Source organism: Pezoporus wallicus, unplaced genomic scaffold (assembly GCF_028554395.1).
Source record: "Pezoporus wallicus isolate ANWC-B61680 ecotype Strahan unplaced genomic scaffold, APGP_CSIRO_Pwel_v1 contig_8108, whole genome shotgun sequence".
NCBI classification, from domain to species: Eukaryota; Metazoa; Chordata; class Aves; order Psittaciformes; family Psittacidae; genus Pezoporus; species Pezoporus wallicus.
Window position 1 is genome coordinate 2,612,231 of NW_026638088.1, and position 25,813 is coordinate 2,638,043.

A 25,813-nucleotide genomic window follows, 5' to 3' on the forward strand; every position below is an offset into this window, starting at 1 on the left:
GAATCTCCCACATGTATTCTGTTGAAGCCAGAAAGTTCTGCTCCCTCTGGGAAGCAGCGAGTCAGTGACATTCCTCTGGTTCCAGAGCTGTTGTTGGGGAAAAACCCCAGTGCAGATTGTCACAGCATGGCATTGTGGCTCTTTTTGTTGGTAGCAGCGATGCAATGGGTGCTCATGCTGGTGCTGGGTGCTCAGTGCTCAGCACCCAGCAAACTGGGGTTAGAACCTGAGCAGGGGGTCACCAATCTGGAGAAGCACCTTAACAATGACTCATTTAATGTTGTGCAGGTATGTGCAGTCACCATGGGCCGAGGGCTGGCCTTCCCTGTCCATCAGAGCATCCCCCCTGCTCTGATGCTGTTAGGGGTCTGTCTCTCTGTGCATCAGAGCATCCCTGTTGCCTCGCACCAGGAGAGCACCTCAGTGATGGGGACAGGCACAGGAGCAAACACAGGTAAAGGTTTAACTCGAGTTTATTTCTGCATAAAGAAGGTAACTGCATTTTGGGGTAGAGTTATACAAAAAGATGGACAGAGAATTGAGATAGTGAATGCTTCTGACTGAAAACATGAAGAAAGGGAAGAAAACAGAGCAGATGGCAGATTTCCATGGGAAAAAAAGAGGGCAGGGGCTGTCCTCTGCTCCCTGCAAGGCAGTGTTAGCAGTGTGTGAGGACAGGGGCTCTCGCAATGGCTTTGCAAAACAAGGGAAGGAGAAAAGGCAGCTCGAGAGACTCCATCACGATGTGAGCTGACATACAACCAACCAAAGCAGTCCAGGATTAACTTCTGCTTAGTAACAAAAACCAGCAATTAGCTTAGAAGGGAGATGTGCTTTTAGTGATGGCAGGTAGAGCTGGGCGTATGAGGGTGTACTGGTGGTGGCGTCCAGGTCTGCCACAGCCTATGGAGAGCATCCACTGGCTCCTGAAGCAGCACAGCCTCATGAAATGGCATTTCCCAATACACAGAGACTTAATGACAGTATAAACATGTCTGGAAAAGTGGAGCCTGATCCCTCCTCTCCCTCCTTTGTGAGGAGGGATTGAAGAAAGAAGACCCCTGCCCTGTGTATGATCAGAGGTGATGCTGGACTGACACTGTGGTGGAGGAGGCCCTGGTACCAGCCAACTCCAGCAGCTGAATCACAGCACGGCTTTACATGGGAGGAGGAGTTTGGGTGTCTGCAAGTTGAGCACAAGGGAAGCAGAGAGCAGATCCTTGCCCAGAAGGCATCTGCCAGCAAAGTCATCCCACAAAACTCTTGGATGACATTAACACATCCTGGGACAGGGATGTGTTGTGACCTAGTGCCGTGCCTGGGATACCCGCATCCGCCCCGCTGTGCCGGAGCATCGCGTGTGCCGATGCACGGTGCATGTCAATGGGCTGCGCTTCCCCGTTAGCTCCAACTTAATTAGGAAGAAGAAGAGCCATATGGTAATTCCAAACACAGGCAAAACAATGTCTGTGTGTTTGGGTCTGGCCTGCTCAAATATTTTCCTAGAGCATTAATTTTTAATTCTTACATCAGACCCACATAGGCAAACATAAATAGGATTTTATACTTTACATAATCCATCCAGCTTGTGTTTGTTGTTACATATACTGAATAATCACTGCCTGCCACTGCGTACAGAAGAGCTAATAATAAATATTAGGACACAAACTTACAAGTTAAATGAGATGCAGTTAAGTAGTCGATTAAAGGGACAACCATAATCTAAGGTTACAAAAGACTAAGTATTGCTCTTCTAATGTGCTTTTCGCCTTCATTTAGGCCGCTCACCTGCCAAATATATACAGGGAGAAGCGAGCAGGAGAGCTTGGAGTCATTTGTGGCAATGTGCATAGATTAGGGTGTGTAAGCTGGCTTAATGAGGAGAATTAGACACGGGGAGCGTACGCAGATAACGGACAGGGTTCATGGCCCTGTACCTGCCGTGTTGGCCCTGGCCGCCGCGGCGAGCAGCAGGGCTGTGACAAGAAGGAGCTGTTTGATCCCCACTCCCTGTCCCGGCTTCTTCTCCCCGCTGGGTCACACAGAGAGGGACGGGCTCTGCTCGCTGTGGGCACGCAGGAGGGCGGCGATGTCCGCATGGGCAGCGCGCTGGGCCAGGGACAGCGCTGAGTTACCGCCCTGCGGGGGGGAGCCGGACAAGGCATTAACACCCAAACCCTGCCTCTCACCCCGACACCCCAGAACCCACCCTCAATCACCTCCACTTCTTCACTACAAAGAGAGGCTCTTTACAACCTGCCCCTGCCACGGGCAGGGACACCTTCCACTAGAGCAGCTTGCTCCAATTCCATCCAACCTGCCCTTGCACATCCCCACGGTGTTTTGGGACTTAACCTCAAGCACACAAAATGCATCCCAGCTCTGCCTTCTCCTGGTCCCTGTGCTGCCCCACAGGTCTTAGAACAAACTGTAGTTTAATTAGAAGATAATTGCATAACTATAAATGCAGCATTGTGCCCATGCAGGTTTCCACCAGCTCGGCTGGCCATGCTGCTTCCAGACCAGCATCCCATCTTGTATATCCACCTTAGGTAAGGATCTGTTCGCAGCTGTCAGGGACAGTTAGCTGCTGCTTACGTTTTGGAAGTGAAGCTCTGCTGATTCCACATGTCCAGGATTTCACCTGTTTCTTTAGGTTTACACTGGGTTGGGCTCTTCCCCCCAGTGCTTCTGCCCAGGCTTTGGCTGAGATGCAGGATGCTGCTGCAGCCACCCCATCAGCAGCAAGCACCAATACCAGGGTACTCCCCTAAAAGTGGTCCCCTGGTTAGAAAGTGGACTAAAGCTGCACTTCTTCCCTTAAAAACAACCACTCGGGGATTACTGCCTGCAAGTCATTATCCTGCATGAGCTTTCCCTGCCTGGTTTAGATGAGGTTGTGAATGGGACAGCCTCACCTTGTCTGTCAGTGCGACCTGGCAGCCGGGCTGGGCCAACAGGAGCCTGACGATGTCGGTGTTGCCCTGCCGACAGGCCACCATCAGGGCTGTTGTCCCCTCCTCGTCCTGCAGGTTGACATCAGCCTGGCAGGACAGCAGGGCTCGCACCATGTCGTCCCGCTCGTGGCTCACCCCCAGCATCAGGGCCGTCTGGCCTCCCTGCAGCCACACAAGGAGAAGATGAACACCGCAGACCCACCGGCCTGCTGCAGTCCTGCTCATTCAGTTATATAGAATAATAATAATCATGGAGTCCTGGAATGGTTTGGGTTGGAAGGGACCTTAAAGCTCCTCCAGCTCCAACCCCTGCCACGGGCAGGGACACCTTCCACTAGAGCAGCTTGCTCCAAGCCCCTGTGTCCAACCTGGCCTTGAACACTGCCAGGGATGGGGCAGCCACAGCTTCTCTGGGCACCCTGTGCCAGCGCCTCAGCACCCTCACAGGGAAGAGCTTCTGCCTAAGAGCTCATCTCAGTCTCCCCTCTGGCAGGTTAAAGCCATTCCCCTTGGCCTGTCCCTACAGGCCCTTGTCCAAAGCTCCTCTCCAGGTTTCTTGTAGGCCCCCCTTAGGTGCTGGAAGACTATTATAAAGTATTCCCTTAAGGAGCCTTCTCTTCTCCAGGGTGAACACATATATACTACATATATAATAATTAATATTATAATTGCTTGTTAATATTAAATAATACTGGGGATCTTCAGCATGCATTGCAAGATATCTGCTCACTTGCACCATTACCATGCGGAGGGTCTTTGCACCATCATGGCCAAACTTCCTGGCTCCCAGCAGCCCCCAAATGTGGGTGCCCCAACCCTCCTGTGCAGTCCAGCTTGGGTCCAGACCAACTTTTACAGCTGTTTGCTAGAGGAGCTGGGTGAGGTCTTTGTCATCTCCGAGACCAAACTGTGAGTGATGAAGTGAGAGCTCACCAGCAAACCTGGGGATCTTGTACACCGGGTCCCCCATGCACCACTTCCCTGCATTGCCTCTGATTTCTTAGGTCAGAAAAGATGTCTCCCCACACTTTCTGCCTTCCTTTAGTCTCCTCATTGCACCCAGCCCTCACGTCCCCTTGCAGGGAGCTGCTGGTTGGTGGCCATGCTGCAATTCAGCTGAGGTGGCTTTTGTAACTTGTGGCAAGCAGCAGCTCCAGCCCAATGTCTACTGCTGAGCCTCAGCCTGATGCTGCACGCTCAGTGTGAGGAACACGAATTACATCCCACTGCCACCCCCCAAGATCTCCATGGGGACGTGATGCTGCCGCAGCCTCAGTTGGCATCACGCAGTGATGGCTGCAATGCAAGAGGCTACGAGCTCAGCAGGAGTCTCACTTTGTGGATGCTCTTGCCCACTGCAGGCTGGCTGCCCTGCACCCATGGCACGATCCCACCCTTGGGGTTCAAGGGAAGCAGACCCACGGGCACGCACCTGGGCCGCTCTCAGGTTGACATCTCCCTCCTTCAGCAGCTTCATCACCACCTCCATGTCCTCGCCCGTCTCAGCAGCCGCCAGCGGGGTGAGCATCACCGCGGTGTAGCCAGCGCGGTTCTGCAGGTCCAGGCGGCACACGCCTGCGGGATGCACCATGGAGGGGAAGGATCAGCCCCGTGATGAACGGAGGGAAGGGGGAGCAAAGGGAGATACAACTTTGGGGCATCTTATATTCCCAGAAACAGGAGATTCCATGATCATACAGGAATGAGGTTGATCTGTGTTAAGCATCCAGTCTTGTGAGCACAGCACCGAACGGCTCTTGGTGCTACGCATTGCTGCAGTTAATTACAATTGCTGGGATCAACTCAATTAACTGGGAAGACCGTAACCAAAAGGAAAAAGGAGGGGGGACAACCACTGCCTTGGGCACGTGCTGTGGGCTGTTTGCTTCAGCTCTTGCAGGAAGAGAGCAGCAGAAAGGTGACCATCACCCAACAGGCAGTGCGAACCCATCCTGGCCCTCTTTCAGTCACTTTTCACCTCAAAGAGCCTATTTCCAGCTCACCACAAGGGACGAGCTGTGTCTAATGGGTGAGGGCTTGGGTCCAGCCCCGTCCCGGGACCCAGCCACTGCTGGCACCCCGCAGCAGAAGGGGACAAACGGGCACAGCTCCGCGCATGGCTGCGGCAACAATCGGGTTATAGATGTGAATGGAAATGTGCCATTTCCCGAACATTTAACAGATTGTCTGGCCCATGAGAAAAGGCCAAAGTGCCTCCATTCTGTCAGAGCTCCTGCGCGTTTCCCCCCATACAAGCTCAGCTGAGACGTTCTCTTTCTTTGCAACAAGAGCTGGAAGTTCAATAGGTTAACGTGGAGCTTTCCTGGGCACTGGGGGGCTGTTAGGCTCTCAGGGGTCTGCTCCTCCTGCTCCATGATGTGGCATTTGCTGCTGCAAGAAGCTGCAGAGCCACCCCATTCCCCTTGGCCACAAAGACCCTGAACCATCCCCACTGCAAAGCCCACATATAACAGGGCTCTGAGGGCACCAATGAGCCTTAATGTCCCTGAGGAGCTTCAGCTGAGACCCTCACCCATGGCTGATCTCCAACCTTGTTTGCCTGGTGGACCTTCTCTCCATGCTTGTATCTTGGATGGACCTCGTCCCTTCACTTGTCCCTTGGGTGGACCGTGGACCTACATTTGTCTCCTGGATGGACATTGGCACCATGCTTCTCTACTGGATGACTCCCTTGCAAATAGGTTGTAGTTGGTCCCCAGTCCCACCTCTGTCCCATTTCCTTTTGCTCCTGGAAGGACCCTGGACCTCATTCACTGCTTGCCATGTGTGGGACTGTTGATGGACCTGGCTCTGCACTCCGTGGTCATCCCCTGTGAGGCTGCGCCCGCTGGCACAACATAAAGTCACTTCCATACGCACAAAAGCCATGGCTGAGCAGTGGCTGCTCCTACCTGTGTCCAGCAGGAGCTCTGCTATGGGGAAGTTGGAGTGGGACACGCTGTAGTGAAGAGCCGTGTTGCCGTTCCTGTCGGCCAGGTTCACCACCACCTCCAGGAGCTGCGGGTCCATGGCTCCCAGTGCCTCCAGGTAGGCTGTGAGCACCTCGGGGCTGGAGGACTTGTGGCTCGACACCCGGAACCACTCCTGGCTGATGGAGCTCAGGACGTGCCGCTGCAAACACCGAGGTCTGTGTTATACCTGGGGTACTCACCCGGAACACCAGCCCCATCTCCTCGCCCTGCGCTGCTTCATCCTCTGCTCTGGCATTGCCCAGCCAGGGTTTAGCTTGTGGGTTTGTGATTGCTGCTGTAGCTTAAGGGGGAAAGGAATTTCCTGTGGTAACTCCAATGAGTAAGCACAGAAAGCATCCATCTCCCTTTTTTTTCCCCCATTTTCCTTTCTTTTTTGGCTATTCTAAAACTGACTCAGAGGCCGTTTCATCCCCCTCTCCTCACAGAGCTCTCCAGGCACTGCAGGGCAGTCTGCAAAGTGCCATCGGGATTCTCCTATCCATTAAATGTAGGAGCCACATCTGAAATGGGGTTGAAAAATATCCATACCAGATGCTTGTCACTTGTGGTGCTGATTTCGGAGAGGTGCTTGCTGAGCAGCTGGCAGTCGGCAAGGAAATCTTCAGAGGGTTTGCACCTACAGGGAAAATACTTTAGTAAGTCCATCATGGGACAGAACTCGCATGGAAGCAGGAAGGAGAACATGCAGTTCAGAACAGAGTATGTTCAACTCTTCTTTAAGTGCTTAACTTCATGGACACAAGCTGTCCCGCTGACTTGATGCAGATTTTAGGTACAAAGTTAAGCACTTAAACAAGTGTTTAAGTCCAGATCTGTATGGTCAACTTCGTTGCAAGTTCAAGTGGGAAAAAACCCTTATTCCTGAATCTGCAAAGAACTTTACTGTGAAGCTTTAACATGAGAGGGGAGAAATGAGCTAATTCTCCCCAGATATGACTCACTCCGTGTTTTCCACAGTGATGCATGGTGCCTGAATCAATCCCCATTAGATTCTGTAGTAACCCAAAAAGTATTTAGCTCTTTAAAGCTTCTTCCCATGTCTACAGGTCAGCAGCTGCCTTTCCACCCAGCAGATGCAGCTCTGCCCCCAGCCTATATGAGTGACTGAATGCAGTGCTGTGCATCCTGTGGCTGCAGGACCATGATGGAGAGCACAGTCACTGTCTGGTTTTGATTACCTGTCATCCTTGTGCTCCTTGCAAGGGGCTGCTTCTGCCAACGGCTCCTGCAGGTCACAGTCCTCACATCTCCCCTGCGAGGAGGTCCCGGATGAAGCCCCTTTGGTTTCACCTTCAGCTTTCCCCTGAGTGGGCTCCAAGTCCTCAGCTCTCCTCTCCATCTCACTCTCCACGTCGCATTCCGATGGGCTGTCTTCACAACTCGTGTCTTCGCTTGAAGTCGTCTCATAGCTATTTGAGGACACCACATGTTATTCACTCCTTCCCCATCCGCAACCACAGGGCCCGACCAGGACTCATTGAAGACACCCACTGACTCCAATGGGCCTTGGATGAAGCCCAGAGCGATGCACAAGTTAGAGGATTAGAGCCACAGCCAAACTTGGGGTTAGTCTTTTATTGCCTTCTTAAGCCAGCAGGAGCGTGATAGAAGCAGTTAATCAGAAGCAGGCAAGGTTACTTCAGAGACTACTCAGTTGGTTTGGAGGGATGTCCATTGCACAAGTTCCAGCATGGCCAGGCAAGGGCTGTGTGCCTTCTCCTTGCTGGGAGCTGCTGGCACGCTGATGGGAAGCCATAGGAAACATGGACTGCTGGTCAAAAACTGTGCTTGCAGCTCCAGCACAGACTTCAGTCCACCATTTGAGCAGCTCCACTAGAGAGACTTCTCTTCTGGGTGTCCGAATGTGTTAGTAACAATAGCATCTTCCATGAGACCCAACATTTCACTCCAAGGGATCCCAAACTGGATGAGATTCCTCTACTCGCTACAAGTTGTACCAGTTTCAGCGACTTTTGGAAGAAGCTCTACACAACATGAGCAATACCTGATGAACCCAAGGGCAGTAGCCATTGAGCTGGGACACCAAAGAAGCGTATGTCAGCAGGAACCAGCATCCAAACTTGCACACGTATCCGTTTGCACAGTGAAGGGACAGTGAAATATGTCCTGCCCTCTTCATGCCAGCACACGTGCTCCTCAGTACATGCGCCAATGCTGCTCTTAGAGATGTACCTACAGCACACATATAGGTAGCTCAAAGGCCAAAGAGTGTTAGACACTGCATACACAGGGTGTTGGAGCACAACCTAAAATACAGGTGTCCTTCACCATGAGGTAATTCCTTCTTTACTGAAATAGTCTTTTTTGGCCCCTGAACCAAGCTGTGCTGGCTGTCACTGGAGCGTGGAGGCAGGTTAGTGGCAGTGTGTCCATCCAGGCAATGCTGACCTCCTCCAAAACCCACCAAAGGCAGTGGGAAACTTCCCATGGACCCAGCTGGGTTTTGGATGAGGCCCCACAAGATGGGTGTGCAGAGAGTGTCAGTGCCCCAGGTGTCCCTCTCTGCTCTGAAAACACCAACATCCTTTCTACAGGGTTACTTACAGGTTATCAGTGCTGGATTAAAGAAGGGAGAAAAGAGGCTCCATTTCAAATGGCCTTTTAATCAAGAGGTTTGGAGGGGGAAAGAGGGGAAAAGAAGAATGACTTCTCCAGCGATACAGAAGACATTACATGTCAAAAGGCAGTTTTAGCTTCTGGACGGATGCTTACCCACCATTTACCCCAACAAACTGAAGATTCTTTTTGGTCCCATTGCCTCCCGCATGGAAACCATAACCTTTCTTTTTCATGATGGATTTAAGACTTGTGGTTGGAGAAGTTTCTAGCAAAATACAAAATATTCATAGATTAATTAAGCAGATGTGCCATAATGATCAGTAATTATTCCCAGCCTCTAGCAACAAACTACAGGTCATAACCATAAGCTTCTTACTTCATCTTATGAGATTCTTCCTGTGCCTTGCAAAACTACGGATGCACCTGGCCACAACCTGAACCTGCCCTCCCACCTTTAAAATATGGGTCTGAAACAATTCCAAGTGGCAGGGAATAGGAAGGAAGTGACTGGGAATTATATATGTATCCTATGAATATAAGTAGGTTTTACTTTTGTAATAATGTTTTCTTTTGTATGTTTTCCAATATACTAATGTATGGGAAATCTCCTATAATACTACATGGATGAGTCTTTCCATCGGACTTTGAACAGTCTCACTACATATTGCTTATAAGTAATAGGTCACATCTATCTTCAAGGCCCTCCACAGCCCTCAATGAACAGGCAGCCTTTGGTTTTGGATCCTCATCATCATATAAGCTAAAATTACTTTGGATGAACGGGAGCGGGGCTTTTCCCAGCTCATGTAGCTTGGATTGGTTTTGGTTCTGGTGAAGCCCATGTTGATTTACCCCAGGTGAGCAGGAGTCCCACATTCTTACAAATCTAATCCAATTAAGAAGAGTGGTTGTTTGATGGAAGTGGCCACAAGAATGGCCACTTCTGGAAGCTGATCCTGTGCGTAACCGAGCCACAGCCTTACCAGCTCCTACATCGTTTTGTTTGCTTATTTCAAGATCACATAGCTTATGATGTGCAGAGATTTCCCTTTCTCATACATGTTTTGGAGAGGCTACTTCTGATCAGGCTGATATTAATTATACCACAGCATCACCCCCGCTCAACACTTGAATAAATAGGAAGATATTTGGCCTGTACACGTTGAAACCTATGCCAGTATTATTTACCCAACTGTTGATAGTGGGTGTTCGAATTCTCCTTGTCCGCAGGCCCTCGCGTAGAGTAGGCAGACAGCAACGAGTTTAAGGAGTTAACCAACTGGTTCTGGATGGAGCTCAGCTTGGAAGCCGGCTGCTTAATAGCGCTCGCCAGCTCGGGGTAGCCATGCTCCAAGCACAGCCACTGCTCCTGCAACAGCTCCTGGATCTTTTTTACATATTGGCCAATGGGGTCAACTGCAGGGAGATCCTCGTGGTCCGGGGAATCTTCCTCTTCCAGCCCATCCCGAGGTTTATCTTCTCCAAAGCCGCCCTTGTTTTCACCTGCCTTTGAGCCCATCCTTGCTCCTCGATAGCTTTCTGCAGCCCCGGCGTGAGCAGCGAGGCTCTGGGTATCGTAGCTATTCCTGTGGTTCTGATTGTTGTCACCGAGGTGCTCATCAATCTGCAGCGGGGTGAAGCACGGTGCATGAGGTCCAGCCTCGATGTTGGCTTCACAACGTCCACTGACACCGGTGTGAGCCAGTCCCTGATCTCTCCAAGCACCCAGCTCCATCGCCTGTGTGTTCATGTTGTCTGCTCTGTGGGCGCTGCATCCTATGGATCTGGTGGAGACCGGGATATTGACATTGATGCCTTTATCATGGGCTTGCTTGGCAACAGTTACCTGCCAGAGGTCGGTGTTCACCGCAGCATCGGAGCACTGCAGAGCCCCACCGCTCCGCCTGGATGGTGACTCGGCCTCTCTGCTGTTTTCGCGGCTCAGCTTCTCCTCCAGCTGAGCTTTGGAGCTGCTCAGGAACTGAATGCTCTTCTCCTTCTCCTTGATCTCATGATCCTGCTGCTGCAGCACTGCCCTGACCTGCTCGAGCTCTTCTTTCTTCTTGCCCAGCTGCTCCTCCAGAGCAGCAATCTGCTGCTTCAGCGCAGCAACCCCGCCGGCATCCCCAGCATCGCAAGGCTGAGGATCACGGCTCTCCTTGCTCTCTCCAGCCAAAACACTTCCCTCCTCAGCCTTCTTCAGCACGTTCAGAGCGATTTCACTCACGCTCAACTCCCCTTCCCCAGGGTTCGTGCTCTCCTCTGCGAGCTGGAGGGCAGCGGGTGATGCTGCTTCACCCCCAGCCAAGGCGGAGCGACCGCTGGCATTGGCAGCATCGCCTTCCTCACCTCCACTCTCCATCACCACCTGCAGCTGCGGTGACGCCGCAGGATGCTGCCACGGGGGCTGCAGCTGCACCAGCCCCGGGCTGCCTCCACTGGGCTGCCCCAAGGAGACATCCCGCTCCACGCTCATTCCCAGTGGGAGATGTAACACGGTGCTGTCAGAGCCAGTGTGAATAGCACCTTCAGAGCCGCTCTGCGCAAGGCAGTGCTGGGGAGGTGGCTGGAGGGGCGAGGGCAGCCTGGGCTCCCCTGGCTGGCTGGGCAGCAGTGCAGTGGGCATGCTGGAGGCTCGCAGGAGCTGCGGCCGGCTCTGGAGCTCACCCTCCTGCCTCCCCATCTCCGCCTGCTGCCGCGTCTCTGCCAGAAGGGCTTTCCTCCGGTAACTGGGCTCATCGGGTGCAGGCAGGGCTCCCTCGTTGGGCAGGAGGGGATGGAGGGTTTCCTCTGCCCCCAGCGATGCCTTTCGCTGCGGGAAGGCGGCGGCGGTCCAGCTCTTGCTGGGGGCAGGCGCGCATCCCCGGGAGCCGTTCTCGGGCAGGCTGAAGTTTCGGGGCAGGGTGCTGAATTTCGGCTGCTTGGCTCTGCGGTGGATGTGGACCCTCCTGATGGTGTTCCCTTTCTCGATGTCGTCCACGTACTTCAGGAAGTCCAGGTCCAAGTGAAAGCCATACGGCGTCTCCACGGAGTAAGGCAGGCTGCGGGGCTGCTCCTTCTCCCCATCGGGTTTGGGTGCCTGGCTGGCTGCTGAAACAACCCAAAAACAGAGAGATGGGGAATTCTGATGGCAGCAAAAACATGAACTAAAAGTAAATGTTTAGAGTTTTATGGCTTTTTCATCTCCGTTTCAGGCAGGTGGAGGCTCGGGGTGAAGCTCAAGCAACACACTCAAAGGTATGATCCTGTTTTCTAGAGGTGAACCAGGTAATTGTCGCACTGAAGAAGCTGGAATGTTGCTGAGATCACAGCTCTAATTGGCAATTAAGCAAACAGCAGGATTTGCAGACAGAGCTACGTGTCTGTGTAAGGATAAAAAGCTACCTGATGTCTAACAAACCCGGCTCAAAAACAGAAGGTGGAAACAAGCTGTGACAACTGCAGCTTTTAAGGCTTTTTGGTTTGGGTTTCACTTTCCTAAGTAGTGCACAGCAAGCAGGAAAACCATCACACTGCTTCATCTGCAAACACCAGCTCACAAATTATGCTTTGGGATTGATGGATACAGCACCGGGCAGAGGCTGGACGCAGACAGCACCAGCCAGGGCTGCTTTAGAGAGCTGCATCCATGCGAAACACGTGCTTCCCAAGGTGACCGGCTGCACGGCACCCGGCACAGCTTTTAATTGAGGAAAATCACCACGGAATGCGTGACAGTTTGTCCATGCAGCCACTGCAGGCAAGCACACGGCTCCAGTAGCTCGGCTCCTGGCTTAATACAACTTCATATCATCACATCCAGCCTCTATTAATTCACAGCCCCCAAATTTGGAGGTCTAAATAGTAAAACCCCTGTATTATTGCTTGTTCTTATGTAGCAAATCTCTCAAATCACAGTGGTTTGGGCTGGTTTGCACCTCTGACTAAAGGAGCTGTGCCCAGTGAGGATGAGCTGCTCGACCAAGAGAAACCAGGTTTCACGGGGTTCAATGTTTCCATCCTGGTGCAGCACCTGCATGTGGGCCAGGAGAATTTGGCAGGGTTTTGGTGCTGCTCGGCACAGAGCATCACTGAGATGCAGACTCCTTTCTGATGGGAAGCAGCACCTGAGAGTCAGAGGAACAACAGAGGGAAAACATCACGTAGGGTAAACAGCACAAGAGCAAAGCCCCGACAGACAGAGCCTTGGGTGACATGGCCTAAGGTGAGGCGTCCCTACCCATGGCAGGGGGTTGGAACTGCATGGTCCTTAAGGCCCTTTCCAACCCAAGCCATTCTATGGTGGGAGCAGAGATCTGTCCTACACACTGCAGAGGACAGGAGGACAAATGCATGCTGAACTGAGAGCTGTGGCCATGTTTTTGCTGCGGTTTAGGAAGTCTGCATAATACATGAATGATGCATTTTCCATCTCCTGGCTCTACCACCTATCTATAGAAAACAGGTTATTTACAGTATTTCTGGTAAGGAAATTACTTCAGGCCTTGGTTGGGTTTCTTTTCAAGAAACAAATGAGCAAACAAACATCCTGTAGCTTCCATACCATCGGTCTTCTCCATGGTGTGGTCTGTTCGGGCTGTCACTTAAGCATCTTCTGACAAGCTAGGGCAGATGAGTCTCTTCACCCTTGAGACAAGAAACAGATACTTCTAATTTAAAATAAAGATCAATCATCTGAACTTAATCTCCCCTTAAAGCCTTACACCTCTTCATAGCCCCCCCCCCCTCTTCTTTCCCACATTACGCACCCGGACTGTCTGCTAAGCGCTTTCAAGCTGCTTAAATCAATAGCTCCTTTCCCCGTGGCAACAACTTGTGCTTCATAGACACATCCCAGGTAGCCAGGTCTTATAAAACATCCCCTGTGCTACAGATGGTTTGACTGCAAATGAGAAGAGACAAGATATTTGGGGTAATTTCTACTGAGCTTGAGATAGATGGCACAAGGACTCTTCATTGACTCCTGTAAGCTGGATAAATCCAGCAGAGTATCTCTGGCAACAGCAAGGGATATCAGCTATACACAGAAATTACTGGTTTGACACCTTTTCATTTTCTAAATCCACAACAACCAAAGATTCAAAATTGATGGTGAAGTTTGTTCAAATGAAAGCCATTACTTCAGCGCACATCCATCCTGTTATGAGGACCTCACCAAATTGCACTAAACCACAGCCAAATGGCTTTCAGATCAGGTACACCGTGAGCTCCACATCTTTCCTGGCCCGTAGGCTTCTCGTTTAGGATTTTCCTTCAAGTACCTAATTTGATTCCGGGTCGCAGATGATCCCACAGCCGCTTGGAAGTCCACCACTGCTTGTCCAGTGCATCCCTGAGCAATGCGAGAGTCCCAGGGGTAGGACCAAGCAGCACAAAGCCTGTGCCAAGCACTGGCTCTCACCTCATTGACCAAACCATCAGAGCCTGAATTCAGTTTCTGCTGCAGTATTTCCTGAGGGCTTGAGCACCTGACCATGCTTCCAGAGCTCCCTACGAAGGGGCTCAGCCAGCCTTTACTCCTCACTTTACCTGGCGCTGTACTTATCCAGCATCAGTGAGGTGGATTTCCTATTTCCCTAACCCTATCCCTAACCCTTTCCATTTTCTCTTGTGCAGCATCCCTCAGCAGAGCCATCTCTCGAGACCTCTGGCTCATTCACTATCACAGGAGCAGCTCTGTTTTGCTCTTCTTCTCCATTCTGCAGCTTCTAAATTCTCCTTTTGCCCCGTATTTTTGCATTATGAAACTCATCTTTCTTCTTGTGGCCATGATAAGATAAATGGTTCTGAAGTACAGATAAGATACAGACAGTATAGCAGCACTGCTGTCACTCTCTTCTAGAAGCACTTTCTTGGTCTAACTACAAAGAGCATCAGGAGAATAAAGTCAAATCCTGCTGTATTGTTATCATAGGAGAGATAGTTTGAAAGAATGAAACTTTTTAAAGAAACCATTAGTTCTGTCAATCAGGCAGACATGTTTATTGTCAGTGTATAGCCCTGATGGAAAGTTGCAAAGGTCCCAACCCAAGACCATCCAAACATCCATACCGCGACTGGTGCCTCCTCGATGCTCTACAGCCAGATGGCAACGCTGATGCCCATCCAACGCCATGTGAGCTTCTGAAACACCTTGACCAGCAGCCCCCTGATGTGCTCTCCAATTAACTGCGTATCTATAAAGGGCAATTTCTTCTGTCTCCTCCTGCCAACAAGCAGCAGATGCCAAAACAAACGCTAACCTCTTGTTCAATTGTTGGTTCTTTCTCTTACCTTCCTGATTACAGTCGACCACAGACCCCAGCTAAAGGCTGACCAGCTCCACTTCACTCTTCTAGGTCATTTGTTTAGAGGGGGTTTTGGGAAAGCCAGTTGATAGGATGCTTTTCAACACCTAGATAACTGCATCTACTTGGTTCATTTATGAGCTGGCTGGGTCCCAGCTCTGCAGCCCAAATTGATATTCCAACTTTCCTCTTTTGACCAATCTACTTCGAAATCACCTCGTAAAAGGATGCTGCATACCAGCTTGCAGATGTTCCCTTCTCCCCCCTGGGGCAGCTCAGGCATGGGGGGGGGATGGATTAGAGCCAAAAACCACGGCTCTTTGGACCCCATGGCTGCTCTCCAACGCCTGTCCCTAATAAGGATGATATAAAAAATAGGAAGTGATCTGCCAGAAGAAGCTGTGCACCCAGTGTCCAGCCCACAGCTCAGGGCAGGGGAGCACTTTTAGGTGGGTCACAATCCTGTCAGCCTGACCTTCTGTCGGGTTCTATAGTTGATAAGTTTTCCTCTATCGAATACAACTGAAGAACACTGATTTTCCTCTCCAGGCAGGCGACATCCCCACGTGCACAGCATTGCTGATTGCTACCTTTACTACACAGGAAGTCTGTGGGGAAGATTAATCCGGAGTTGAATTCCGTTGCTTTTCTCAAGGCAGGAATAAGTAAACACAGAAGGAAAACAAGAAGCCAAATATGAGAAGGCAACAGCACAGAGTGAAGTGGTTTTATTCCCTGGGGCAGCCCATTTGCAGGGACAATGTACTGCCTTTTTAACTAGCCTTGTCTCAAACACTGGCTCTTTACAGGCACGTTTAACCCCTGTTTCTCTCTGTCCAACTTGCCAGGCAATGTAAGTGTCTGCCTGCTCCCCCATCCATCCCAGCCAGCAGAAAGGAGAGCACCATTCCACCCCAGAAGATATAAAGAACAAATATCACGCCCCAGAAGAAATAAAGAACAAACCATTACACCCCAGAAGATACAAAGAACAGATTAACCACAAAGACAAGTATATATGATTTTCATTCTCCCAGAGCATCTCGCTAGCAATTTGAAATAGGAAACGGTTAACCCTGTGGCTATAAATAAGAAGATAATTCATCCCTGCTGAGCAGCACATTAGCACAGTCTCATTAGCTGTAACACACATTTTTTCTGAGCTCTGCTGTTGTGTTCTCCTGCACTGCAGCAACGGCTTTAGCACTTCATGAGTGAGAGGAGAAACTACCGTTAGAAAGCATCCTGTCCTGTTACCTTCCACCTGGAAGCCCATCGGGGAGCAGAAGCGCTTGCCTCCCTCAAAAGCATCTTTTCCCATGCCAAGAGCCGGCAGTGAAGGGCTGGGAGCAGCAAGCATGCCTTTTCCAGTTGTTGGAAAGTTGGTCACTGAGCAGTGACCTTGCTCAGGAAGCGAATGCAAGTTTAAACACAAGAGGCACAAAAAGAGGGATTCATTTTCCGATCGAGCTTAGCCCCATCGCTCTCGCACGACCTTTCCGAGGACAGCTGGAGCCCACTGCATAAACTGAGTTACTTTTCAGAGCACCGGTGTCTCTCTCCATAGAACACAAACCGCGGAGCGCTGCTTGGGCTGTCACCGGCTGCCTCCCTCCCTCCTCAGGAAGGGCTATGGAGAAGACGGTCACTTATTCACACCACGGCTCTTACTATACCTGATGCTGCAGGCTGCAGCCGGAGCTCGCCCTCCGCATGCTGCACCCTCCCGGGCTGATCCCATTAGTTATTCTGCGGAGCGCCTCTCCCAAGGAAACGCGAGTGGCTGCTGTGCTTAAAAGGCGGCACCTTCAGTAGATGCTGCAGAAGGTCTCAGCGTCCTCACCTGATCCTCCCGAAGCCCCGTTCCCGTGCACGGAGCAGAAAACAGCCCCTCAATGCTTTTCCCTTCTCCCCGCAGCTCCGGACCCTCACGTCACGCCCATCCGTCCACCGAGATGCTGACCAGGACAGGGTGACGGCGGGAACGCGGCCGTGCGTAACCATGGCGCAGGCAGAGGATGCCTGACCCACTGTGCCGTGCCGGGATGCTGTTGTGATGGGATAAGGAGCCCCTGGACTCCTGTGGGACTCTCCGTATAGAATCCTCCAGCCCTTTGCAGTGGGGTATCGATGCAAACTTCACACTGCAGGCAGGGAGAAGCTCATAGAGGTGTGATTTCGGGCAGGGTATTCCTGGCATGCAGCTCAGCAATGGGCAGAGCGCCCATCCCAAGCCCCTGCACCCCTGTTCCTATAGGGCATCCTGGATTATTGCACCCCCAGGCTGGCAACAAGGGTAAAACCCCTCAATCTCTGCACTGAACTTGCAACAGCTTCATGCTAGCAAAGGTAGAAGGGTTCAGACACTGTGCAGCTCCCCACACCCCCACCGTGAGCCTCTTCCAGGGTGGAAAAGAGTATCCCGAGAAGTGGAAGCATCCCGCTGGGACCTGGGGGCTCTCACCGGGGACTCGTGTCACAGAGCAGCAGCAGCACGGCTCCCACTGCTCAACAAGCAGCAGAGCCAAACTGCTCCTGTTAGCAGGGGAAAAGCCCCACTTCCGTCACCCCGTGTGCAGAACGGAGCTGCTGGCACCCCCCCAGGCTCACCGCGCTCCTGCCACTGCTGAAGGTAACTTCAGTGGGTGAAGGCTGAAGAGAAACAGAGAAGTTTTGCCTTTGCAGGAAGGGAAAGAGCCTGAGCCCGCAGAGGAGCAGCAGCGCTCCCCTTGCCAGCGCTCCCCAGGGCACGGAGGGGTTAATTTCTTATCCGAGGAATGAAAAATGACACACACACACACACACACACACACACACCATTCCGGCAGCCTTTCCCAAACGCTGCCTTTCCCACGCGGCTCCAGCATCCCACCCCAGCCCACAGCGCTGTGACTCGGCGCCGATGGCTTTCTGCCCTCACAAGGAGTGACAAGCTCGGGGTTCAAGCTGAACCCAAGAGCACGCTGGCTGATTTTCTGTTGAATTCCTCTGGTTTAGTTCCACGGGTGCATCTTTCCTGGGCCTGTTCTGCACTATGTTCTCTAGGCAGAGCGGCACGATGGGATAAACACGCACGTTTCTATGTAGCACTGATTGTAAAGCAAGTCAAAAAGAGTTGTTTCGTTTTCCCACTGGGAAAACCTAGCAGGAAGCTTTTCTTTGGAGCATTTCTCTAATGCAATTACATACATAAGACCCACAGTTTTTCCCAGATTTAATCCCCGCAGGCCTGAAGGAGGGCTTGAAGTCTGCGTGCCCTGAAATAAGCTTTTAATCGGGAGCTGTGGATGGATGGAGTCAAAACGTGGAAGTCAATTAATTACGGGTTGGTGTTTGATGGGTCTATGACTGCTTCTCATAGCACTGCCCTATGGGGCCAGCGCAGGGTGGGAAATGGGGAAACGTTTCACCTGGCCACGGCCTGAGATCATCCCACGAGCGTGAGAACTGAGGTCATGGCCTAAAATCGCTGCTGTTTTACATTGTGCTCCACAGCTGTCAGGGGGGATTTTGCTCCCATGGATGAGAGGAAGCAGACGGCCACAAAGCGGCTTGAAAGCCAACACAGCGGTCCCTGACTGTGCCCACAATGGCCACCACTTGGATGCCCACATGGGCAGACCAGCTGCCCCCCTTCCTCTCCCCAGGCAGAATCAGAATCCCAGACTGGTTTGTGTTGGAAGGGAGCTTAAAGCTCCTCCAGCTCCAACCCCTTGCCACGGGCAGGGACACCTTCCACTAGAGCAGCTTGCTCCAAGCCCCTGTGTCCTTGAGCACTGCCAGGGATGCAAGAGACATCTTGCAGCCCCTTTAGGTATTGGAAGGCTGTTACTGGGTCTCATCTGAGCCTTCTCTTCCCCAGGCTCTAGGCCTCCCAAACAGCATGTTTGGATTTCACCCATCACCCCCTACTCCCCTCCACCACATGGACCCACAAATGGAGCTCACCCTCGGTACCCAAAGGGTTACTACCCAAACCAAACCTGCTCCATCCAGGCGGTCTGCTCTATTGCACAACAGCCAGCAGAGCTATTATTGCAAGTGGACATACCAGGAATAAATACAGGCTCTCGGGGAATATTTGTTGTACAGATTGCTGTTTTCAGTGCAAAGGAAGAAAAATAACCCCTTTCCAGTGTGCCAGGGACATCGACACGGGTGGGATCTCTGCTGCGCGCTGGTGGGCTCTTATCGGCTGCCGGCTGGCACAGGCACGGGAAGGAGTTTCCTTCCGTGGGGAAAAAAGAAGTTTGGAAGCTTCATGGGATCACATAAATAAAAGCATTTAAGGTCCCGGTTTGCCTTGCAAGAAGCTGTCATGAGGTTTTCCAAGGTGAGAGGAAACACTGGTTCTGCTGTAAGAGATCTGCCCATCAGCCGCCTTCCTGGGCGCATTCAGCATCACAACTGTCACTGCCAAGGGGCAGAAGAGAGCTGAGCAGAACCGAAACTGAAGTGGGGAGAGCAGATGATGCCTGAGCCCAGGAAACCCACATCTATGAGCTCATCAGCACCCAGAAAGGCAACCTTGCAAGCTGGATCCACGCTGGTGCCACCTGACTGCACGTGCTGAAGCGGAGCAGGGTGAGATTTGGGGATACAACACCAGTTGCTACATGGGACAAGCAGAGGTGGTAGAGGTGACAGGTGAAAAGGTGTGGGGAGAAAAGTCATGAGCTCCCTCTGCAACCCATCAGCTCATGGTTGCACCCGTGGAGAGGTTCAGGCTGGCCTCGCACTCTCTGCCAGCCATCATCCTCTCTGCAAAATCACAGAATCCCAGCCTGGTTTGTGTTGGAAGGGACCTTAAAGCTCCTCCAGCTCCAACCCCTGCCACGGGCAGGGACCCCTTCCACTGGAGCAGCTTGCTCCAAGCCCCTGTGTCCAACCTGGCCTTGAACACTGCCAGGGATGGGGCAGCCACAGCTTCTCTGGGCACCCTGTGCCAGCGCCTCAGCACCCTCACAGGGAAGAGCTTCTGCCTAAGAGCTCATCTCAGCCTCCCCTCTGGCTGCTTAAAGCCATTCCCCTTGGCCTGTCCCTACAGGCCCTTGTCCCAAGCCCCTCTCCAGCTTTCCTGCAGCCCCTTCAGGCACTGGAGCTGCTCTCAGGTCTCCCCTTCAGGAGCCTTCTCTTCTCCAGGCTGCCCCAGCCCAGCTCTCTCAGCCTGGCTCCAGAGCAGAGCTGCTCCAGCCCTCGCAGCATCTCCATGGCCTCCTCTGCACTCGCTCCAACAGCTCCACGTCCCTCTTGTGCTGCTGCCCCAGAGCTGGATCAGAGCTGCAGGGGGGGTCTCCCCATAGCGCAGCAGAGGGGCAGGATCCCCTCTCTGAGCTGCTGCTCACGCTCTGGAGGTGCAGCCCAGCCCCTGGGCAGGATGATGTGCATGAAGCAGCAGAGGGGGCTGGAGCCAGGGGCTGCTCCCATGGGAAACATCCTGGAGCCATGAGGAGCCTCACCAGTGTTTCAGAAGCAAATCAGTATCATTAACACAGCACCACTTAATAAAGCAGACGATCGCTTTCAAGTGTGCAACCCTCAGCAGCCGCCAGTACTTAAACCAGCCATTTCAGGCATCTTTTCAAGTGGCAGCAATAAAGTTGTGTGGATCCTGATTTTATTAAAGCTGCTTATTGCTGTTTAATAAATGTCATGAGCTTCCTGCCAGCATTTCCATTAGAGACGGGTCAGGACGAGATCTGGAGGTATCGGATATCCAAACTCTCCCCCTCTTTTACGGCTCACCGGGAGGGGAAAGCGATCACATTCACCCCCTCCTCTGATAACCTCTTTTCCAACTGACCTTCAGCTCATTCCAGCCACACTGTTATAGAAGCTTTGGTCGATACTCATGGTTTTATCCCATGCCTTGGGAACAGCTGCGTTCTCCCTCGAGTCTCCTTTCCCAGAGCCAGGCGATCACAAAACCACCTGAAGCCATGAATCAGAAGGCACATAAAAATCTCAAGTGCCCCGTTTCTAATGTTCACTCTTTTTGCCTCAATCCCTGGAGTTTGGGGGGAACTACTGAAGCCCTCCTTTGGCTTCTGGTCTCTTCCAAGCTGCTGGTTTCCATCTCCTTGGTCTTGGGACAGCTCAAGCTTTGCTGCCATGATACTGGGTAACTTCCATGTGGTCAAAAGACACCGCTAGCAGCTTTATGATAATGGGGTTGTTCTTGGCTTGGCCAGGGCTTGGTGCATCGTTGGGGCTCCTGCACTCGTCCCACTCAAAAGCCGGACCTTTGGCTCAAGCTGGAATGGAAACATCTTCCATTTCCTAAGGAAAACCAGGATCCTTTGGGTGGTTTCAGAAGGGGACCCATCAAACCAGGGTGCTCCGGCTCCTTGGGAAAGGCTCTTCCAGTTTAGCTCAGGTGCTTGCCAAGGCATGTGATGGACAGGGAAGGAAAGGTGCTGAGCCACGTCCAGCCCCTTGGTGCTGAGAGATGAGACACCGCAGTCTGTGGAACCCCAACACATAAACAGGGCTTCCTAACCCAGCCAGCCTGGAAAACAGCAATAAGTGCATCTGTGGTTGTGAAACCCAACTGGCAATGTGATGTCTGTCCTGTCAGACCCTGTTAGCAGTTCCATCGTCAACATAGGTCCCCTTCTGCTGAAGGTGGGATTTTCAGGTGCTTCCAGGAAAGCTCTGTTCTCTGCAGTCCTATGTTTCTCTTCCCTGGGTAACCACTGCAGTCCCCCATGGAGACACGAGGCCGTTTTATATCAGTCTCTGGCTCAGGTTGATCACACTCATGGCAGGTTTAAAAACCTCCACAGACGGGAATATTTATTTTCCAGGCCACATGAAAACACTCCCCACGTTGATCGGGACCATGGAAGGGATGGAGATGCTGCCTTTCCCCTCCAACAGTGGTTTCCACAGGGATGCCAGGAGCTGGGAGCCCTGCGGCTGCATTCCCACCTGCTCACCCAGCTTATGGGGAGGGTTTAGGCAATGGGGGGGTTTCATCCAGCTTTTTGGCCAAGCTCAGGTTGGACGTTGTTGGTTTATTTCCAGCTGACTTGCACTGAGATTCATGCTCAATCCTGATGGACAAGGAAATCGGCTGCCCCATCCCTGGCAGTGTTCAAGGCCAAGTTGGACACAGGGGCTTGGAGCAAGCTGCTCTAGTGGAAGGTGTCCCTGCCCGTGTCAGGGGTTGGAACTGGGTGAGCTTTAAGGTCCCTTCCAACCCAAACCAGTCTGGGATTCCATGACAGTAAGTGCTTTTTCACGTGCTGTTTAAACCCTGGAATGGGCAGGACCTGAGGCTTTCCGAGGCACAGAGCCGGAAACGGGAATTCCACTGAGGTCTAAAATAAATAGGGCTGAAGAAGGAGCTCTCTGCAGCCAGTTCCTCCCCATCTCTCTCCCCTTGTACTGGCAGTCTACAAACGTGCATGGTGCGGGATTTCAGCCCCAAGCCACGGGCTCCTTTGCACCCCTGAGGTGGGATCAAGGCTTTATTGACCAAAATCTGTGTGCTGCTGCTCCTCAGCAAGGCAGTCACATAACCCCTGTTATACAAGGCACCGAATGGAAAATACAATAACTTTCCATATTGACTTGTTTCTGTACCAAATGGGGCCTCGTGCATCCTTGGTGCTGCTCCCAAAGCTCCCCTGACAATCCCCAGCCTCGGATGTGTAACACCCCATGGTAAACATGCGACTTCCAGAATATTTGGCAGCTGTAAAACCACAGAGGGAAGGACCTGAATCAGCAACGAGCTTGTGAATGAGCTTGTGTTCATCTGGTACCGGCCATCCCACAGCATCTCAGACTGCTCCTGATGTGAAGGGTGCTTTGAGACCAAACCTCTCCCTCCTAAAAAGCACCCACACCAAGGGATGGGAAGCGACATCTCCCTCCTGCTCGGCAGCAAGTAAATCTCAAGGGGGTATTTTGGTCAGCTGAGGATGAAGGGATACTTTGTGACCCCAAATTGGAAAGCTCCTGAGGGAACGGGGCAGCCCCAGCACTGCACAAGAGGGGTGATTCCTGCACCTGGGAGACAGAACCTTCTCTATAACCGGGCTTTTCACAAAGGAGCTGAATGTGAGCCTGGTTTTCCTGCTCACAAGAGGTTTGGAAACCGACAGAGCCCATAGCAGCAACAGGCTCCTCCCCATCTTATCTTCCAGGTCCAGGATTATTTTAATGACCCAACAACTGATCCCGCTCACCGCAGATTCCCTGGCCACGTTCATCACGCCGTTGTCATTTCGGCAGATATACCTATTTAATATTACAGCCAAAGCAACAGATAATCATAAACCCAAGGTTACGGACTCCTCCTCTCATTGATCATCTGGGGAATCATTTGGAAGATCAGCTTTTTCCATTTAATCCATCCCAAATCAAACCCAAAACAGCGGGAAGACTGAAAAAGGCATGGTGGGAAATGCTGGTGTTTTTCACAGCGCTTCCCCACCACTCTGTGGCTGCTACCCTCACCCTGCATATGTAGTGGTTTTGGGTGCTCACTGCCTTCATTTGGGCCACACAGCTAAAACATTAATTTCTGGTTTAACCTCTAGACAAAACAAACCTTTCCTGGCGGTGTCACATCCTATAGCTGTGAGGAAAACGAGATAACCCTGTGCAATACAGTCCTGCTTCCACCTTTGCACGGTGAACAATCCTACCCAGAGCATCCACGTTATGACACCCTCCACCCTGAACTTACTTAGACCTGCAGCTGAGCTTACCCAACCCACTCTTGGCCATCACCCATCTCCTCAAGGACCACCCAGCCTCTTCTACACCGATCTCAGGTCTGCAGCTGCCCGGTCACCCTCACCCCGATTGCTCCTGGAGCCATCAGAGCCCTGCACGTCTGTGTGAGAAGTCACAGCCTGAACCCTGGGACATGATGAAAGCGCTTGCACAGGGCACGCCTGGTCCCGGCAGAGCTGCGCTGCTCGGAGCGAGGCAGAGGCACCGCTCATCTCATCCCTCCGCCCGCTGCCGCGGGAGCAGCCCCTCTCTCGGCCCCCTCAGGATGCAGAAACCCGGAGCGCAGCCGGGCCTCGCTCTGCAGAGCACAAACATCGCTGGGGACAGGAACGTTACCGGGCCAGGAGTTTCTGTGTCGGGATGGCTGGAAAGCCGGCGAGGAAAAGCGAGCGACCGTGCCCAGCAGTGGAGGCTGGGCTGGAGCTTGTCTGAACCACATCTTCACGGCTGGGGGGAGGTCTGCGGTAGGGCTTTGAGGCTAAATGCAACTCTGGCTGCTCTGGGATCCTGGTGACTTCCGCTGCGTTGCCCGGGGCCTGGGGGCCCTTCCCTGCTCTCATCTGGGGTCCTCACCAGGGCTCGGAGCCTCCCTGCCCTCTCTCCGGGCATCCCAAAAGGGTCCCAGGGCTTCCTGCCCTCTCCCCGCTGTCCGGTCTCGCTCTGCGCCTCCATCCCACACCCAAGGCTACACTGGGAACGCTCCTGTCCCGGGTGGTTCAGGGCTGCTGCTGCCACCAGGCAGCCCCTTGAGGGGCCAGGCACCCTGAGCACCCTTGGCGCACCCTTCAGAGCGCACCCAGGTATCCCCTGAGCACTCCCGGCGTTCACTCCGGAGCATCCCTGAGCACTTCTAAAGCATCCCCTTGGAGCATCCTCCGGAGCACCCCGAGCGCGCAGTGCCACACACCCCGCCTATCGCCCTGGCACCCCGCAAGCATTCCCGGAGCATCCCGCGAGCAGCTCCGGAGCAATCCCGAGAGCGGGAAGGGAAGGGAAGGGGGGAGCGGTCCCACGGTCTCTTCTTCCCCCCGGCTTCCTCCCGGGCTCCCCCCGCCCGGTCGCGGTCCCTGTCCCGGTTCCCCCCCACCCCGTCGCAGCGGCCGTACCTGGGAGCGGCGAATCGCGGCGGTACCGGCGGCCCCAGTGCCTCCTGCGGGCGGTGCCTGGGGACGGGGCGGGCCCGAGGCAGCGGGGATGGGCTGCGGGCGGGTCAGCGGCAGCCAAGAGGAGCGGCGGCTGTGGGAGGCCAGAAATCCACTGGGGTTTTATGGGGTTTTTGGTTTTGATTTTCTTATGACTGCGGCATTGTGCTGGGCCCTTTTTAATGTCATTATTTATACTTTTCCAGCTCATCCTGTTTGCACAGATGCACATCAAGAGCAGTGGGAAGGGGAAATCTGTGGGGATGGGCTGAGGCTGCAGAACTTGTAGGGTTTGTGTGCCAGCTGTTCTCTGGCTCAGCTGCTCAACACCGTCCGGTTTCCATCGGTCCCTTGTACCTTAGTGTGACTGCGTGGAAAAGGTAAAGAAAATTATGGGAGGACTTTATAGGGGTCTTTCAATACCTTAAGGGGATTGACAAGAAAGATTGAGAGGGGCTTGGGACAAGGCCTCGTAGGGACAGGACAAGGGGAATGGCTTTAACCTGCCAGAGGGGAGATTTGGCTTAGATATAAGGCAGAAGCTCTTCCCTGTGAGGGTGCTGAGGCGCTGGCACAGGGTGCCCGGAGAAGCTGTGGCTGCCCCATCCCTGGCAGTGTTCAAGGCCAGGTTGGACACAGGGGCTTGGAGCAAGCTGCTCTAGTGGAAGGTGTCCCTGCCCGTGGCAGGGGGTGGAGCTGGATGAGCTTTAAGGTCCTTTCCAATCCAAACCAGTCTGGGATTCTATGAAAATACAGTCAGCTTGAGGTTTTAAGCCTCCTTTTGGGCCTTGCCCTTTGCAATTCATGTACTTGTCACCTCCCCGGCTGCAGCAGGTCACTACAGGGACAGCTCTTTCCTAGACTTTGGAACAAGCAGACACCAGTGGTTGAGTGACCTTCAACACCACCTTCAGCTTTAGGTGACGCTTTTCATTTTGCTTGTCTGGAGACACAGAGACAAACCCCAGCCCTGCTTCCCGCTGTTCCGGAGCGTGGGAGAGCAGCAGCTCCAGCAATGCTGGGGGTGGATGCATGGCCTCTGCCTGAGCTAAAAGCTCAGCATCATCCGGGGACAAATGAGGCTCACTGTGATTCCTCCCTTCCTC

At 52.8% G+C, this 25,813-nt stretch overlaps 1 protein-coding gene across 3 annotated transcripts; it reads right to left on the bottom strand.

The window, feature by feature from the left end:
* Positions 1 to 455: 455 nt before the first annotated feature.
* On the bottom strand, positions 456 to 24,783 carry KANK4 (KN motif and ankyrin repeat domains 4). 3 transcript variants are annotated; one of them, XM_057409341.1, is made up of 10 exons: positions 24,672 to 24,783; positions 13,074 to 13,156; positions 9,719 to 11,617; positions 8,684 to 8,795; positions 7,129 to 7,359; positions 6,479 to 6,566; positions 5,870 to 6,089; positions 4,390 to 4,532; positions 2,919 to 3,119; positions 456 to 2,139 (listed from the first exon to the last, which is right to left on the bottom strand). In XM_057409341.1, exons 2-10 carry the CDS (start codon positions 13,087 to 13,089, stop codon positions 2,038 to 2,040), a joined length of 3,012 nt encoding a protein of 1,003 aa, XP_057265324.1. In that variant the 5' UTR covers positions 13,090 to 13,156; positions 24,672 to 24,783; the 3' UTR covers positions 456 to 2,037. The 3 variants fall into 3 exon arrangements, with proteins under 3 accessions (XP_057265324.1, XP_057265322.1, XP_057265323.1); XM_057409339.1 differs by having other exon boundaries at positions 9,719 to 11,620; positions 24,672 to 24,782; XM_057409340.1 differs by lacking the exon at positions 24,672 to 24,783 and adding an exon at positions 16,494 to 16,742 and having other exon boundaries at positions 9,719 to 11,620.
* Positions 24,784 to 25,813: the final 1,030 nt, after the last annotated feature.